At 37.3% G+C, this 18,322-nt stretch overlaps 1 protein-coding gene across 1 annotated transcript; it reads right to left on the minus strand.

Annotated features, from left to right (window-relative positions):
• Positions 1–12,026: 12,026 nt before the first annotated feature.
• LOC148861712 (uncharacterized) lies at positions 12,027–13,944 on the minus strand. Its single transcript, XM_088982654.1, has one exon. It carries the CDS (start codon positions 13,551–13,553, stop codon positions 12,348–12,350), a length of 1,206 nt encoding a protein of 401 aa, XP_088838780.1. The 5' UTR covers positions 13,554–13,944; the 3' UTR covers positions 12,027–12,347.
• Positions 13,945–18,322: the final 4,378 nt, after the last annotated feature.

The raw sequence follows: 18,322 nt of genomic DNA on the forward strand, positions 1-18,322 counted from the left end.
TTAATATGAATCAGCATTTTTTATTTGGAATTGATATTTTTTCTTATAAATAGTCGTGTGTTTAAAATCAGCTCGGTGAATACCTTTTTGAATAAGTGCTCATGTGTCTAAAGTAAGCACTTTTTTGAGGGTGTTCATGTTTAAGGAAGTAAGCTTTCATTCGAGAGTGGAAAGTAATCAATTATTGAATATTGTTTTGTTTTTGAAAGAATAGAATGCCATGTGTCTAAAGATGAAAGTCTCTTGATATGAGGGCTTTTTTTTTAAAATATATGGTTTTCCCTCTATTATTAAATTTCTTTTCTAACATTTGTATTAATTATTAAATGTTTAGTCATTTTTATTTAGTTTTTCTTCCTTGTTTGTTAAAATTTAAATTATTTTAACCTAATTTAAATATTTAATTAATTTTTAAATTTGTAATCTATTCTAGTAGTAAATAATAATTTTTTGTTATTCTTTATTCCACTTTCTAATCATATTTTTTTTGTAACACCACTTTTTAATCATATTTGATGAGGGCGGATTTGGCCCTCCAGTGACATCATGACAGATGGCATCTCGGAACAACTGGATGACACTCAGCCACCAACCTGGCGACCTCAACCACAACTTAGGGCAGCTAGTAGCATCTCGCCAGGGCCGACCTATAGCACCTCATCACCAGCCTTAGTGACGTCGACGTCAGGAGCGACCTCCCTCAAGGGCCTACCGACCTAATTGAGGTCCAGGTGGTTACCTACGATAAGTGCTCACCGACAAATTCTACATGCATGACAAGTCACTCCCATGTCTCTCGGAAGTTGTCCCCCGTACCGAATGTTTCGGAGGAGACCAAGCAAGGCATGAAGACTGATTTACATGCATGACTACCTTCGAGGACTTCAGGCCGGTTAGGCGCGACCTTCCAAAGATCTCAAACGCAAAGCGTGAAGCTCACACCAAATAACGCCTATATAAAGGCACTAACTCCAATGACGCAAGGTACGCACGATTATTTGCATTCTAGCTCTCTTGCTATCAAGTTTACAATTGCACTCACTAAGTATTGACTTAAGCGTTGGAGTGACCACACCGGGTAAACCACCCTGGATCGTCTAAGTCTCGTTCATCTTGTAGTTTGACTAACCACCCGACGTCCAAACTACCCTCCAACTAGGAGCAACCAGATAGCGCACCATCAATATTATTAATCTCTTTGGGTATATTTTTGTCAAGAAGTTGCCTGCTTTGGTCAAAAATCAAATTATAGGGTTGGAAGATGTAGATAAAATAACAGCACTCAAAGCTACTTATAAAATAGCTGTAGAAAAAAATTCATCTTGTCTTAAAAAATGTCTCCATCAAGGTTCAAAGTATCGATATATATCGTGTCGGGAGCTTCCCGATGCGACCCTATAGGGATTGTATTGGGTCAGACCATGGTTTAGAGGGTAGCCAGGACTTAAACCGACCCCTTTGAACTAGTTTTAAAAAAATAAATAAAACATAAAAAATACCAATACAGGCCGATATGCCCTACTAGTGTATCAACCTATGTCGATATTTAGAACCTTGGTCTCCATGTTGATTTGCCATCTTGTGTAGGGAAGATCATGGGCTGGACTTAAGCCGAGCATAGCACCTATGGTAAGGGGTTGCCGTGGCCACATTTTGGTTGATTTGTGAATCGAAGAGGTTGATTGTTGGGTACTTAGATACCCCTGTTTCAGTTTCATGATATACTAGCTTCACCCATCATCTTCAATCATGAATCAAATTGTGTGGAAAATATTGATTAATTATCCATAATTAATTAATGATCCAACTAACAAAAAGCTATTTTCATCAGGCCCATAGGCTGTATTTGGAAGTGGTGTAAATGCAAATCCATACCAAGGAGTTTAACAATGGTCAGATTTTTAGTTTTTAGGCTGCATTTGGAAACGATATACAAATGGAGTGTAAATCCCTGTTCAGGGTAAATTTGCACCCTGGTTCACTTTTGCCTATGTTTGGCAACATTACATTTATGCATTGACAAATGATAGAAAATACATTTTCCAATGTATATTTACATTGATGATAAGATGTAAAAGTACATCAATAAAAAAGAAGTAAATTTACATAATGGGCTTTTGATAAAAAAAAGGCATGTTTTATTGGAATTCGTATTTGCATCAATTACTGCTAAAAGTCTGTTTGGTAAGAAGGTAAATTTGTCGGTCCAAAACTAACCCAACTTTACAATTTATATGGACCATTTTACACTCTACATATTTGCATTCACATTTATTTGCATGATTTTCATATACAGCCTTGGAGTTTTTAAAAGAGAACCAGCTTTTACACCCATTTACATTCTTGCGTGTTTGGATGATCGATGTAAAAGTAACATTGCACTTTTGCTCACGTTTGGAAATGCCCCCTTGGTGTATTTTTTAAGATCTATCTTATGTGATGATTAAGATTTTTTTTCTTATTTATTTCATATGTTTTTGTGCAAAGCCATGGGTCAAAAAGCGATCCCATTCCACATGGAGATGATTATTCCATCCCCATCATGCAGCTCTATTATCAAACCCAGGAAGATATATATTAGCTTTATTTTCATACTTTCATATTTTTTCGTATAAAAAAATAACATCATTATTTTATCTTTTTCATGACATCCAACAACCAGGCATGGGATCCTCTTATGCATGTGTAACAAATAGGGAGGAGAAAATCAACGCGAAAGGGAAGTGGAAATCTAGGAGATTACTCAGAAAAGCCAATCAAGTCTTTCTCTTCTCAACCTTTCACTCCCTCAGTTGAATTCACAGAAAATAGAGGATCTTCTAATTCCACCCCGTATTGAAAAACTGCATAATGTCATTCACCAAATGCACCCTCGCAAAGCCTTAGGTCCAAATGGTTTCACTGTTTATTTCTACCAACATTATTGGAACCTACTTTGTGATGACATCTTCTAGTTGGTAACTCGTTTCTTTGAGTTAGAACACCTCCCAAGAGAACTAAACAATACCAACATAATTTTCATCCCCAAGTTTGTTGGAGCTTCAATCCCATCAGATTATTGATTCATCAGTCTTTGTAATGTCCTGTATAAAATCATCTCCAAATGGTTGATTAGTAAACTCTAACCCATTTTACAGGAACTAATTTCTCTTCGACAAGTTGTCTTCCTAAAAGCCAAGCAAATCACAGACAACATTCTATTAGTGAGGGAAATTACTCACTCCATGTACCTACAAAAAGAGGGGAATGGTTACATTGCTCTGAAAATTTACATGTCCAAAGCCTTTGACAGAATGGGATGGACATTCATTAAAGAATCCTTGCTGAAAATGAAATTTCCAAAGAAATGGTCCAACCTCATATATCAGTGTATCTCCACCCCATCCTTCTCAATCAAGATAGGGGAGAGTCTTTTGAACATTTCGATTATAGAGGGGCTTACGTCAAGGTGACCCATTATCTCCATATCCGTTCAACATTGAAACTGAATGGAGGTATTCACTACTCTCCAATCGGCTTCACATAATGGTTTACTTGAGGGGGTAAGAATCTGCAAAAATGAATCTCCCATCACCCATCTGATGTCTGCAAATGACTGTATCCTCTTATGCAAAGCAGAAATGAACCAAATAAAGGTTCTTAGTCAGATCATTCAGCAATTCAAAGAGATTTCAAGTCAAAGAGTGAATTACTCAAAATCCCAAATCTTGTTTAGCAGTTCAGTCCCAAGACAACATAGGAAGATCATTTCACATGTTCTCAAAGTAAAGAATTCCATGGTAGGAACAAGATACTTGGGCACTAGAGTTTATTTACAAAACAAGCACCATCTGTCGCCCCAAGATGTAGTGAACAAAATAAGTGCAAGAACAAACTCATGGAGTTGAAAGCTTCTGTCACCAGCCGGAATGACCACTCTTGTGAAATCAGTCATTCAGGCAATCCCAACATATTCCATGATGTCAACAGTCTACCCAAAAAAAGTGGACAAACTGTCCAGAGACTTGTTGTGGTAAGGAGATCAAGGCAAACAAAGTAAGCATACTATAACATGGAGGAAATTATTTTATCCAAAAGGAATGGGAGGTCTAGGTTTCAGTCATTGATCTTCAATGAACCAAGCACTCTTTGGGAAACAAATCTGGAGATTACAACAATCACCCAATTCACTTGGGAGTAAAGCAATAAAAGAAAAATATTTTCCCAGTGGAGACCTATTCTCTGCTAAAAAGAAGAGATCTAGTTCGTTGTAGTGGAAACAGGCTTGCAAACTTCTACCCTCTCTGAAAACAAACTCACTTTGGCTGATCAAGGACGGTCAATTCATATCGTTTTTCAGAGACCCTTGGGTTCCCACTATAACTGGAGGGAGGCTGGCCCGCACTTTGAATGGCAATATGAAGACCTCATGCTGGATAGAAACATTAATTGTACTGGTCTCGTATTAGAAATACTCTGTCTACTTTTCAAAACTTTTCTATCAGTCATGTAAGCTTAACGATTTATTTTGTAAAGCGAATGTATGAAATGAAATAAAGAAATGTGGGTTTAACACTTGAGAATATCGGTTCGGTTTCGGTTTTTAATGGTTAAACGCTAGGTTTGTTTGGTATCTATATGAAATAAACAAACTGAATTTTCATGTACCAGTTTTTCAATGCAAAAGAAATAAAAGTCTTTCAGGGGAAATCGGAAGCCCTTATTACAGCTTTTCGCAGCTGTTTGCCTGTTTCTATACCCAAGATAAGAAGAAGAAGATTACTTTTACATGATTGTTTCGTGCGGCTTCAAGGTAAAACCTCTATTGGGGTGGTCTTCCTCTCTCCTGTGTTAAGGGGTTTCTAAAAGCCCTGCTACAAATTCGATAGAGTTTTGCTCAAACTTTGGGTTTTGTTCATCTTCTAGCTGAGCCCGAATCTCCTGCCCACGTTAGTCACACATAGAGAACATCACATCCTCTACATAGTATTATGCAGGGGGAGATGTTCCCAATTCACAGGGGGTGGTGTATTGTGGGTAAGCATAGGCAAGAGATCTCCAGTCCTTTTAGCTTATTATGCTTGTAAATATCAAAGGTACTCTATTATGGACATGCTATTTGTACAACTTTACTTACAATATAATTTAAATACTATTCTTTTGCCTGAAAAAAAAAACTTTGGGTTTATTTTCATTAATAAAAGCCCATCTAATGTCTTTTTTTTTTTGTACTTACCCCTCTAATGTCAAATAAGGGAAAAATTGGCATTTCAAAATTTTTGAGTCTGGCATATATATTTTTCGTTAAAATGTCATTTCAGGGGAGGACAGTGCCATTACCATAAAACAGGATTTTGAATATCAATTGTAACCATGGTTTTCAAAGCCGGACCAGGCCAGATGGTCAGACTGGAAAATTGGAAATGGCCGGTTTTGTTTCACCCCAAAATTGTTTTCTGGCCAAAAACTGTTGATTTGGCCAACAAGTTGTTGACCCAGGTGGTTGAACCATTGACCCAAACAATGTTTTTTTACCTTTTTATTTATTTCTATTTTTTGCCAAAATGGGCCATCTATTCGAACTAGACGGTTGGACCATTTGACCCGAGAACTAGTCCCCATAACGATTCCCTATCTGGTCCAATTTCAAAAACCTTGACTGTCACTATCACATGTGGTATCATCAATTTACCTTTTTATTTTTTTGGGCCTGTTCGTCTTTTGGGTTTTAAGATGGGGAAAGTTGGTGAATGTGATTTTGGTTCCCATTGACCAAGGCATTGATGCTTTTTTTTTTTTCAGATTTATGTGGGTTCCACATTAAATTTATTTATTTTGGTATGACTTACCCGGGTAAGTGACACACATCTCCCAAAGTGAGTATTGGGTAAATAAATTTTTTAGGTGGGGAAGTTACCAACACTTGGATGGGACAAAATTGTCTCTTTCAATAATGACTTTTTATGAGTAAAGCAGTCATTGTCTTCTTTACTTGAGAAACAAAAGAACATAGATAAATGCACTTACCTAGTTATGTGTTTCAAAGGAAATACTTATTCGAATAAGTGCATTAATTCAGGTAAGTAATTTCTCGAAAAGCGAGTAGAGCCTTCATACAAGACTTGCTTTAAGCCTGGTCGGCCTAGTTCTCACTTTGGAGTGTAATCAGCACAATAGACCTTTAACTACAATTTTAGATGGGCAGGGCTCAGCCCATGGCCCAACTCCTGCCAAAAGCCCAACAAAGACACATTTTTATCAAACTGAATTTGAATGTGTTAGAACCTTATCATTGGATTATGGATTAGGGTAAATTTCTGAAACCTCCCCTGAAGTTTGATTATTACAATCACCTCTCTTAAACTTTTTGACACAATTGCAAGTAGACCCCCTCTGTTAGAATCCTCTAACAAAAGACACAAAAATGTCTAAAATACCCATGGAATTAACAGAGAGGCTGGTTTCTAGATAGAAAAAAAAAAACAATACAAACTCCATAAACAACAAAACGAATTGCATATGTAGAACAAATTTAAAAAAAAATATTTAAAAAAGAGATTGGAAGAATTTGGGATAGCAGTATGAAGAGGAAATTTGGAGAATAAACATTTTGATCAAAAGTTACTGCATGGATATTTTGATATTTTCATCCATCTTTTTAAAAAATTCTAACAAAGAGGGTCTACTTCCAATTATATTAGAAAATTCATGGGAGGTAATTGCAATTATCAGGGAAAGTTTCAACGATTTACCCTTTAGATTATACCCCTATTTGAATTTAATTCAATCCACTAACAACTCTAACTATGAGAGTTAGAAGCTACATAATGTTTCAACCAGAAACGTGGTTTATTCCACGACCATACAATACTACATAAATTTAGCTAGCTGGGCTATCGAATGTGCTATACAGTTCTCAGCTCTTGATATGATAAACAAAATACACATAGTTAAAGCCATGGTTTTCTGTCGTTGATCAAGATGGTCGGACCATTCGGCTCGGGAATCATTCAAGCAATCAGTTTCATTTTACCCAAAACCTGTTCTCTGGCCAAAGACCATTGAATCAGTCTACGATCCATTGACCTAAACGGTCGAACCGTTGCCCAATTGACCTATTCAACGGTTTTGACTATTTTTTATTTTTTTATTTTTAATTTTTATTATCAGAACGAACCATCCATTTGAACCGGACAATCGAACCATTGATCCAGAAACTGATGGCCAGAAGGATTTCATTTCCAAATCATTTTTTAAAACCATGATTAAAGCAGATAAAAATAGGGTTAATCAGATTTAATTGAGCACCATAAAACCATGGAATCATATGCATTAAGGGCTAAAACAGCATTCATAGTATCCGATTACACCACCAAAGACTTCCATCCTTTGCAAAGATAACGCTAATGGTCCATTTGATTGCCTAGAAATAATGGGATGAAAAAGGAAATTTTGTTCTCTTATTTTGACATTTTGTGTGTAGTACTTTAGTTATTGAGATCAATTATCTTGCAAAATTTGCTTTTCAGTGTTTGGTTCTATTAGCATGCTCATAAGAATCATATGCCATTGATGAAAGAAACAGAGAAAAAAACAAAAAACAAAACAACCATATGCAATTGCACAAGATTTTATGGGACATATGGCATGCCATCATATAAAAAGAAAGAAGTCAGAAACATCGCCAATAATATTTACTATGAACAAAGAACATAATGTCTAGAACGATAGATCTATATATATAAAAAAGAATACCATGTTTAACACATTTTTTCTCGTCGGGGTCACACCATTTCAGCACAACCCCACATCCCACTAATTCTCATCCTGTCTCGGCCACCAAACACTTGAAAATGGGAATCTAATGGAAATATTCTCATTTTCCCATTCTAGTCACAACAATCAAACAGACCATAAACAGATTGCACCAGTAATAATACCACTTCAATACTGTCTTTTAACAGGGCTGTATACAGATCGAATTTGGACTGGAACTAGTTGTGTTTGCATTTACATTTGATTATGAAACCCTTAAATTCGCTTCTGCATCCAATTATCATGTTGGATTTTGAATAGAATTCAGGTTTAATATACAACTATCTTTATCAAACTTGAATTCTAATCAAATCGGAGGGGATTAAATCCACATCTGATTAATGGGATGTAAATTCTGGATAATCAGATTCGGAGTCAAATCGATTATCAAACTATCAGAGTTGATTGACAGCCCTAATCCTCAACCAACTTTAAAATGCATGCCACAAGATATTTATCACATTGTATGGTTTTATATGATTCATTAGACCTCTTACCAGCTTCTCTCGAATTTACTTTTACTTTTATCTTAACTTGGTAGCAACTTAAAGGGAATCAACCCTTAAATAAAGTTAAAATAGAAAAAAAAAAAAAAAACAAAATCAGAAACTGATACGCAATGCAATATGTGGCAATTAACAAGATTTGGAATCCCGGGCATGAAAGATAATACACACACAGAGGACTGGGTAGATGACAAAAGGTATACGAGATTATGGAACAAGTGATCACTAGCCCGTGGCATAAAAATAAGGGGTCTGGGCTCATCTACCTAGCTAGGCTCAACGGCTACAAAATAGTTGGGGAGAAATTGTACATATTCTACCACCTCAGTGTATGTGGGGTCTGAACCTATAACCTCCTCAACTTTTATTTCTATTATTATGAGGGAATTGTAGTAGCATATGACTGCTGATGGTTGAACATGATCTAGGCAAAGCCCAATCTACCATCTTATGGTAGGGGTGATCATTTCATCAGCCTGGCCCTGCCCAGCCCCGCCAAGCCCAAACACGGCCATGGTTGAACATGGCTGGGCTTGGGCTTGGGTTTTTTGTGTAGGCCCAGGCCTGCAAATTTTAGGACTGGGCTTGGGCCTAATTTTTTAGGCCCGGCCCAGATATTTGTAAATTATTTAAAAAAAAATTGATAATTGATGTTTTATATATTAAATAGAGATTTGTAGGAAATTAAAGATTTTTAATCCTAGGGTCTTAGATATTATCAAATTCTAATTTAGTATTTAATGAAATATAGAAATTACTAAACCCTAATCTTTCCGTTCTTGGCTCTCTCTCTCTCACCAATTTCACAAAACCACCAATTGAAACTTATAAATTATAAGGTATAATTATTTAATTTTATTTTATTTTATGTTAGAAGCTTTTATCTTGATATTAAGTTTAAAGTTTCTTACAGGTACTATAGTCTCCACAACAATAAGTGAAAAAAAAAGAGTATAGTTGTTAAAATTTGGAACTAATAATTAGGCCCGAAATCTTGGCTCAACCTAGACCGGGCGCAGGCTTATATTTTTAGACCCATAATGCAGCCTGGGCCTAGCCTAAGCCCATTGTTATGAAGGCAAAGCCCAGCCCGACCCATGATCACCCCTACCCCTATCTTAGGGGCTAGAATGCTACACCAGAATCTTAAAGAAGAAACATATAGACAATGGAACCCTATTCATTCAGCATCATTCTCACGTGTTTATGTAGGGCTGCAAACAAAATCCTTTCATCTGAATTTGAATCTGATCTGATTGAAGGATATCCAAATTTACCTATTCCTCTGTGATCTTGGTGAGATTGGTTTGAATGTTGTATGAGTATTGAAGTGTCATATGTTCAAATTCTCATGGAAGTTAATATCAATTCATTTTAATCCTAATATACAATATTAAACTCATTTTTATAGTTCATTGGAAGGAACTTAAAAGTAATTCGAGATAAAATGAGAGAAAGGAGATTAAGAGGGCTTAGCCATCGGCTGAAAAGACCATGTATCACACCCACAAATACGAAGTGATCAGGATTACAGTAAGACCGATACAAACACTCATATTAATTCAGTTATACTATTTCAACCTCATATAATTAAGATAAAGCTTATATGATGGATTATTTTAATTATTTAAAAGAGATCAACTAATCCGACATGCGTTCCCTGTGGACTGATTTGCGTGAAAGAATCTGTTTAGTTGAAGTACTGTACTCAAGTGAAAGGCAATTTTATGTAAAAAAAATATCAAGAGATTTAGAATAAGGGAATTATTTGTAGCTGTGGCAGAACTGTATTTTATTATAATGCCGCTGCTGTTTTGAAACGTTATGTAGGCGAAATAATTAAGGTTTACACATGCATTAAACAGGGCGCCCAATTTTTATTTTGCAGTTGGACGATTGCAGAAAGTGATGATCCATACGATCTAGATTCTTTGTAACCATCAAACTTAGAGCTATAAAACTGGTCCTGCTGGGCCGGCACGACACGGCGAGTGTGTGGTTTATGCAAAGTGCGGGCCAGCCTCCCTCCTTTGAGATAGTTTGAGAGGTCAACCCGACACATTTCATCGCCCGAGTCCATACAAATCTGTGTCGTGTCATGCCGTGCCATGGGCCAAAATGATCAGTAAGGCAAGTCTTAGCTTAGGTCCGACTGTAAATCGAGCTATAGCTAATATATAAATATATATGGGCCGTGTTAGCCAGGATAACACGGCCCCATTTATACCTTTACATCAAATTGTGAACCGTGACTAAATAAAACCTAGACCAGACAATTTTTTCTTTTTGAGAAACTATTCTGATTTGTTTAAGCATGTCTACTCATTCATCTCTCCTTCACAAAGGTTGTGTTTGATTTGATAGAAAGTAAGAGAGAGAGAGAGAGAATATGGAGGATAAGTTCTTTAATAACTTTGGTGATATTCCTAGAAAAATTTTCATCCATTTACTATGTTTCTACCCGAAACATTTTACATTTTGGATCGATCAATATAAATTGTTGTTTTTAATCAAGATGATGTTTTCACTAAAAGCATAAATGATCAATCGTATTCATGAAAATTTCTAGATGAAATGACTTTTATATGTGATGTGACATTACATGGTTGAAATGAATGTGGGCCCTTTTGTCATCAAGTTCTCAACCCAGAGGGTCAATCTACAACTCTATCGGTTTCATTTTCTTTGCAAAGAAATTCACTTGTAAATGGAGAAATTAACTACAACTATGGCAACAGCATAAAATGTAAAACATTTGTCATTGATTAAGGTTAATTTTTAACTAACAATCCCATTCTTTATCTATCCTAGGGGAGTATCTTTGCAAACCCCAAATGGGGAAATGGGTCTTGGTCCATGACAAAATAGTAGAGTAGAGACCCTATGGCCTATATTCAATTAATGTAGCGGTGGTCAGTGGTCACTCTAATCCAAACCTCGAATAATGAGGACCATCACATAGGGAGTAGTTATCAAGGATTATTTACTAAAGTAGGCAAAGTTACAATTGTGCTCATGGAGCTAGGATTATTTACGTTTCTCAATGTAAATTTGGTGGAAAAACTTTCGACTACAATGAAAACTCTCTGCAAATGGAGTACAAATAATATCTGAAATATGTCAGTTGAAGAGAAAATTAGCAAAAATTTTCAGTTCCAAGTCTGAAAGTTAGGTTCCTCCATTGGGAACTAGCCTGGAGAAAGAAATCAAACAAATGGAAACATACATACATTACATGTGCATATATATATAAATAATCAATTAGTGAAGTTGTAGAGCTCAGTGTACAAAAGGAGCACATGATCTGAACCAACCCCATGAGTCAAGATTCAAGACTGCACACAAAGTAACAGAGCTTAAGACAAATGGCTTCTTCCATTATCCTGCCAGAATTGGAAATTTCTTCTAAGCTCTTCTTTTTTTTTTTGTTGGGTTGACACAGCTGAACCACATTTGTTAATTTTTTCTGTTACTGTAAAGATTTTTCATGAAAAGGGGCCCATTATATAGAGTAGACAGCCATGATGCATGGCATCAATGCATCATCAACCACTCTGTAATCTTATCAAAAAATAAAATAAAACACTGTGCAGAGAAGCATGTGGTATTGAATGATGAGTGCTTTTCGTCGTTCCAATCCATGCATAAATGAGAGAAAGATGAGTCAAGATAATGAAGCTACCTCTGTATTTCACTGGTGACTCCACTGTAACTAGAAGCAAAACATTTGGAATTATAACACAATAATTCAATAGATGGAATCCTTTCAAATCTAAATGAAACCAGAGTTTACAAAATGAATTCGCTCAGACGACATGAATTCCACCTATCGCGGCCAATTCATATCTACAGAGTAACAGCCACTTATTTCATCACCTTCCCACTCATATTTATCATCGCCAAATACAAGAGAAAAAAAAAATTGCAAATTAATGAATCAAAGTTCTCGCAAAGAAGAACATTTAACAGAAAAAAGAAATCAGTTTTTAACTTAATGAATATCGGCAACTCTTCTTTCTCCTCTGCTCTGACGGTTAGTTTAATTCATTAACCTCTCCACTCGATACACTGCGATGTCGGCCTCGTTTTCTGGTTACCTGCTTTCAACGGGCAAGGCGTCTGCACTGGCGGGACCATGCAATTATACTGCAAACAGAGTGAACTGCTCACCGGAATCTCGACCGCCGGATTAATCTGGATTCCCGTCAGGTAATTGTGCTGTAGATAGAGTACCTGTATGCCCGCAGCCAATAGCCTATCCACGAAGCTGCCCGGGACTAGTCCCGTAAATTTGTTGTTGTTCAGATACAAATTCTGGACGGTCGAGAACAGAGGCGATATTTCCCCGGACAGTCGGTTGTAGCTGAGATCAACGGTCGGGATTGTTACCTGATCCAATGGAAGTACCGGACCGATGAACACGTTCCTCTGTAACTGAAGGTTCGTGATCGGGAATGTGAATAGATTGCCCGGGATGATGCCTGTGAATTGGTTCATGCTCAGGTCCAGGTAGTTCAAGCGGTTAAGCCGGGATAGTAGCCGGTACACCGGCCCGGTAAGTCGGTTGTAAGATAGTGCGAGGTACTGAAGCGACGGAGGCAGAGACGTAGGCGAGAGAGTGCCCGAGAGATCATTGTGTTTGAGGTCGAGACGCATTAGGGATTGCGATAAGAACGGAGGGACCGAACCAGAGAGACGATTGTGACAGAGAATGACATTGGATAACGCAGGTAGAGTTCCGATTGATGGTGGAATCGAGCCGGTGAGTTGGTTGTAGCTAAGATCGAGAGTTTGAAGGCTTCCGAGTTCGGCGAGATTAGCTGGAATCTCGCCTGAGAGGAAGTTCCGGCTGATGGCGAGGAACCGGAGGTCCTTCAACTGAGATAGTGCTTGTGGAAGAGTGCCAATGATTCTACCAGGAACTACGGAGAGATCGGCTAATGCTGAAAGTTTACCAATTGCAGGATCGAGACGCCCGGACAGGCCAGGAGAACCGGCTCTGGGATCGCCGAGATTTAAAGCGATTACCTTGTCGTCTTGACAGAGCACGCCGGCGAAGGTGCAGGGGTCGGAAGTGAAGTCCCACGAGGAGAAAAAACTGGAGCCTGGCATGTCATCTAGGGATTTCCGAATTGACTGCAAGGCTAAAAAATCAAGAGGATCCAATATGGCAAATGCGCATAACGGAATGTACAGCGAAACTAAGAAATGGATAACGGAGAACAGAGGTGGTCTGCCACTGTTCTGCATCATCTCCAACTCCTACAGAAGCTTGGAGAGAAGAGATTTCAGGAAACCTGGAAGGTCTAGATTGACGCAAAGGGACTACAGGGGTTATAAAGTGGAGGGGATGACCTTTTCTGCAACTTTTCCGTGAGATTTCTCGTGCGAGACGGCGTGAATGCTTTAATGGCGAAGCAGTTGAAGACGGCATCAATGGGCAAGACTCGAGCGAGATAGTTGGAAGACAGACAGATATATCTTGAGAGAGAAGATTAGGCTTCTTCTTCGATCTTTTTCTCTGGTCTCTACGGTGTTCGCTTGTTCATTATTCTGGCTTCTCAGAGAAGGCGCAAGGAGGCAAGGACTACTGCTTCTAGAGTTCTGCAACTACAAAGCAGCTACGAAGACTTCCTTTTTTTTTATCTATTTTGATTAATTTCTTGTTTTTCTTACCTAGGGAGTAGGTTCGGGAGGGCAAACGGTTCTCCGAGCCTAGGTGGTGATCCTAACCTGAGGCTCGTGACACAGCTCATCGGATCCCAACCCCCGCGAGTCCCATGTGAGCGTACGACGTGCCAGAGAGGGAGGAGCAGCCTTTTGGTATCACATTGCACAGTCACCAGACACTGAGACACACCACCACTACCAACCGCGGCTCTAAATGCCACGTAATCGATTTGAGCCACGTCATATGCCGGGAGAAGTATGGCAAGCGTTAGCCGGTAACCCATACCGGCAGGTGGCGGTACCGAGCCGGAGAGTGTGTTGTCGTATTCCCACCAGCTCGATCTTATATTATTGGGGACAAATATCTTTTGACGCGAGGCACCATGGGATAAGGGTCCTTGTATGAGGGGACACCAACGGTCTCTTTCTCCTTGGCATGTTTTCATGCAGTGGGGACGGGGGATAAATATTATTCCACGCAGCTCACCTGCAAGCTACAAGGTAGTATACCATGGACGACCATACATCTACGGTGATTATTTGAGGACGGGTGGGGCCAACATCAGGTTGGCCAGTTTGATGTGGGGCCCAGAAGGTTAAATGGGGATTAATAATAAAAGAGATCAGTTGGGTGATGGTGGAGGTGGCTAGGTGGGGGGTGGTTAGCGAATCATGTGACTTCTTGTGGAGTAATGGCCACTTGGCGAGTTTCATGGTTTGCTGGGAGGAGTCCGTCTGTCTGTCAGACGAAACAATCAGAACTCAGAAGCCAGAAGGGGAAGAAAATGAATGCAAAAGTAAGAGTTGGGAGTTAATGTGTGGAGACATGGAGTATGGTGTGTTAAATGGAGTGAGAGACTGAGAGGAGTGGAGTTCTTTTTGTACCATATTTCCTCGTTGTCTAGTTTTGGAGCACGATTTGATTATGTGGATGGCAGCCCGGTCTCCATCAGCCAGGGAGGCCGTCATCTTCCTCATGGTTGTGGACCTTGTTTGGTTGTCAATGTCTCGGAGATTTGGATCGGTGCATCCAAATCAACGTATGAAATGCTTATATATAATTAAGCCGAGGTTGTATTTGGCTTGAAAAAAAGAAAAAATGCTTTATACAGATTTACCTACCTTTTTTTTCTTTTAAACCAAACACAGCTTAAATGCTTGGATATTTACCTACTTTTTTTTTTTTCTTTTAAACCAAACACACAGCCTAAATGCTTGGATATTTACTACTCCAAAGTCTACCAACATCTAAGACCCACATCCGTAAAATTTCAGTGGAGCCCACCTTTACGCCCAACCATCAAGTAGATCAGAAGGTTGAGTGCTCTTGTTCTTGTGCAAATGATCTTGGTGGTTTTACCTTTTTAGCAACATTAATTTTTACATGAGAAACGACAAACATGAGCCAGGTTTCTTTTAGCTGAAATTTCTTCTAAAATCTCAGATATATAATTAATAATAACATAGTTTTTAAAATCGACCCGGAAATCAAATCAGTCAGGGGTTCGGTTACCGGGTCCCAATTGTTCAGCTCGTTCTGATAAAAAAATTAAAAAAAATTAAAAAATAATAATAAATAATAAAAAAATCAAAACCGTTAGAACGGTTCAAATAGTTAATCGTCCAGATTAATGGTTTGCTGACCAAAATTAACGGTTTTTTGAGAAATCCTGGTTTTGGAAAAGAATGCAACCGATCAAGTGACCAGTTCTTGGTTTTTCCAGTCTGACGGTCCGGTCCAGTTTTAAAAACCGTGATTAATAATGATGTAGTATTATAAAATAAAAGGAAATATAATAATAATATAGCTAAAATTTATTTACGAAAATTAAAAAAAAATCTGAAATTTATAAAAGGGCAGAGAAAAGGTCCAAGGCTATAATATAGTATGATTAGCATTTCTCTTTGTGTAGACTTTAGGCCATAGAAATACTAGCAATATATAAGATTTTCTCTTCAAATTCGAACCTATACAATGCCCATATACCTAAAAAAGGCTAAAGAATGCGCAACTGAATAATTTCTCTCTTTTTAAAAATTTTTCCCAATGCAAAAATTAACTACAAAAGATGGGGTCGTTCATGAGTAAAGGCTAGCTCGTACTTCATCATCTTCTTTAGCTAGTTAATAATTCAATTGTCTTTTAAAATTAAAATTCATTTACAAAATCTCAAAAAAAAAAAAAAGAATAAGAAAACTGGTTCCCGAAGTGCAAATGATGCTTTTCTTGAACCATAATGGGATAATTGAATGTGGTATGACCTTGAAGACAAGCAGAGAATGTTTAAGACCTGAGACATACACGTACAACAACCACATAGCTAGCACATCTACTAGCAGACAAAAAAATACAATTATAAAGCCTCAATGAAGTTTAGTGTTTAAAATATCGATACATACGATACAAAAATTTGTGTATCATACGCATTTTGATTGATAGATTTAATTTTATTTTCACTTTGATATTTATGGATGAACTTGTTAGTAGGGGTGTCAATTGGACTGGATTTGGTCTAATCCGATCCAGTTTAATATGAGTCTATTACAAATGGATCAGTACAATCTATTCAAATTAATTTTATTTTCAGTTTGATATTTATAGATGAATTTGTTTAAAATCCAATTAATATTTTGAACTAATTTGAATTGGTCCAATTTAATGTCTGACTATTCAAATTCATTTTGATTTAGATTGGTTTCAACTCAAATCCGATCCATTGACACATATATTTTTATCTTATATCAATGGACCAGATAATTGGCTTAATCCAACTCAATCCAATATAAATCGGTTATCAACAAACCAGGTTCAATCCAATCTAATAAATATTTTGGATCAGATTGGCCCAATCCAATATGCCTTATTGGTCTATCCAAACCATCCAAATTGATTTTGGACTGAGTGGGGTCTAATCCAAAACCGGTCCATTGACACCCTTATTTGTTAGGATGTCTAAAAAATCAGCTATTTTGGGCTGTTAATAGATCAAATCTGGGTCGAGACAGAGTAAAACCGGTTCCAAATTTTGGCCTTCTAAATTAGTGTTTTTGAAATGGGACTGAACTGTTAATTTGGTCAGTGAACCGCTGACTCAGACAATAGTTTTTTGCCATATTTTGTTTTTGTTTTTTTGTTTTTTGGTTAAAATGGGCCACATTCGGACTGAAAGACTGGACCATTCGATTCAAAAACCAAACCCCAAAACGGTTCCACGTCTGATCTAGTTTTAAAAACCTTGTTCTAAATTTACAATATATATATATATATATATATTATCAAGATTTTCTTCCCTAACGAATAATCACTTGTTTTAAATTGAGCAAAGAACAAAAAGTTTTTGAAAACATTACTCAAATGATGATTACAAATTGAACATTTTGATTGTTGATGGAGAACATGGCATTTCCTCTACTACCTGAATGAAATATGGTAACGCACTTAAATGCAGGGGCTACCAATAAAGAGATGTCAATCTCATAGCATAGTTGGCAAAGTCTATACAAACCTAGGAATAGGAATGAATGTAGTGTCTCTCAACTCTGAAAAGGAGATGGGAAATTTCTTAAAATCAAAAAGCGTGTGAACATGTTGAGACTTGAGAGCAGAGCATTCTCCTTTCTATTTTTTTGAGAATAATTTCAAACATTCCCAATCTGCTCTTTTTGGCACGTTGTGCCTAAAAGCCTAGATAACCAATCACACAGCGTGGCATGCAGTAGATCAAGGCCCATTTCCAACTCATTCCTTTTTCTTTTTGATGGATTCTGTTAGGCTCGGTGTGGGAAGAGTGGAAATACAAATATGTACATTTGTATAAGTACAAATACAAGGTTTACATATATAGTATGCATATTTTTATTTGCACTTTTCTCAAACTGAGCCTTTACTTATTTTTTGAAAGGGAAAAATCCTAATTAGTACCCTACACTTTGGGCTTAGTGCCAGTTTGGTCCCCAGACTTTAAAATGTGACAATTCAGTATTAAAATTTTAAAATGTGATAATCTAGTACCTATCGTTAACTAGCTGTGGCATTTGAAAAAAAGACACAAATGCCCTTCAAGTATTATTTAATTTTCTTTATCAACCATCTAAACATTGACAAAATATTAACAGTCCCAAATCCTTGCCTTTTCCATTCAAGAAAGTTGGGGTCACGTTTGAGTGGGCATTCTGGTGACTCCAACTTTCTTGAATAGAAGAGGCAAGGATTAAAAATTGTTAATTTTTTGTCAATGTTTTGATGGTTGATAAAGAAAATTAGATGACATTTGAAGGGTATTTGTGTATTTTTCAAATGCCACTTAACGACTGGTTAACAACAAGTACTAGATTGTCACATTTTAAAAGTT

The sequence above is a fragment of the Nelumbo lutea genome, chromosome 4 (assembly GCF_056320005.1).
Source record: "Nelumbo lutea isolate HS-2025 chromosome 4, American lotus-T2T, whole genome shotgun sequence".
Classification (NCBI taxonomy): domain Eukaryota; kingdom Viridiplantae; phylum Streptophyta; class Magnoliopsida; order Proteales; family Nelumbonaceae; genus Nelumbo; species Nelumbo lutea.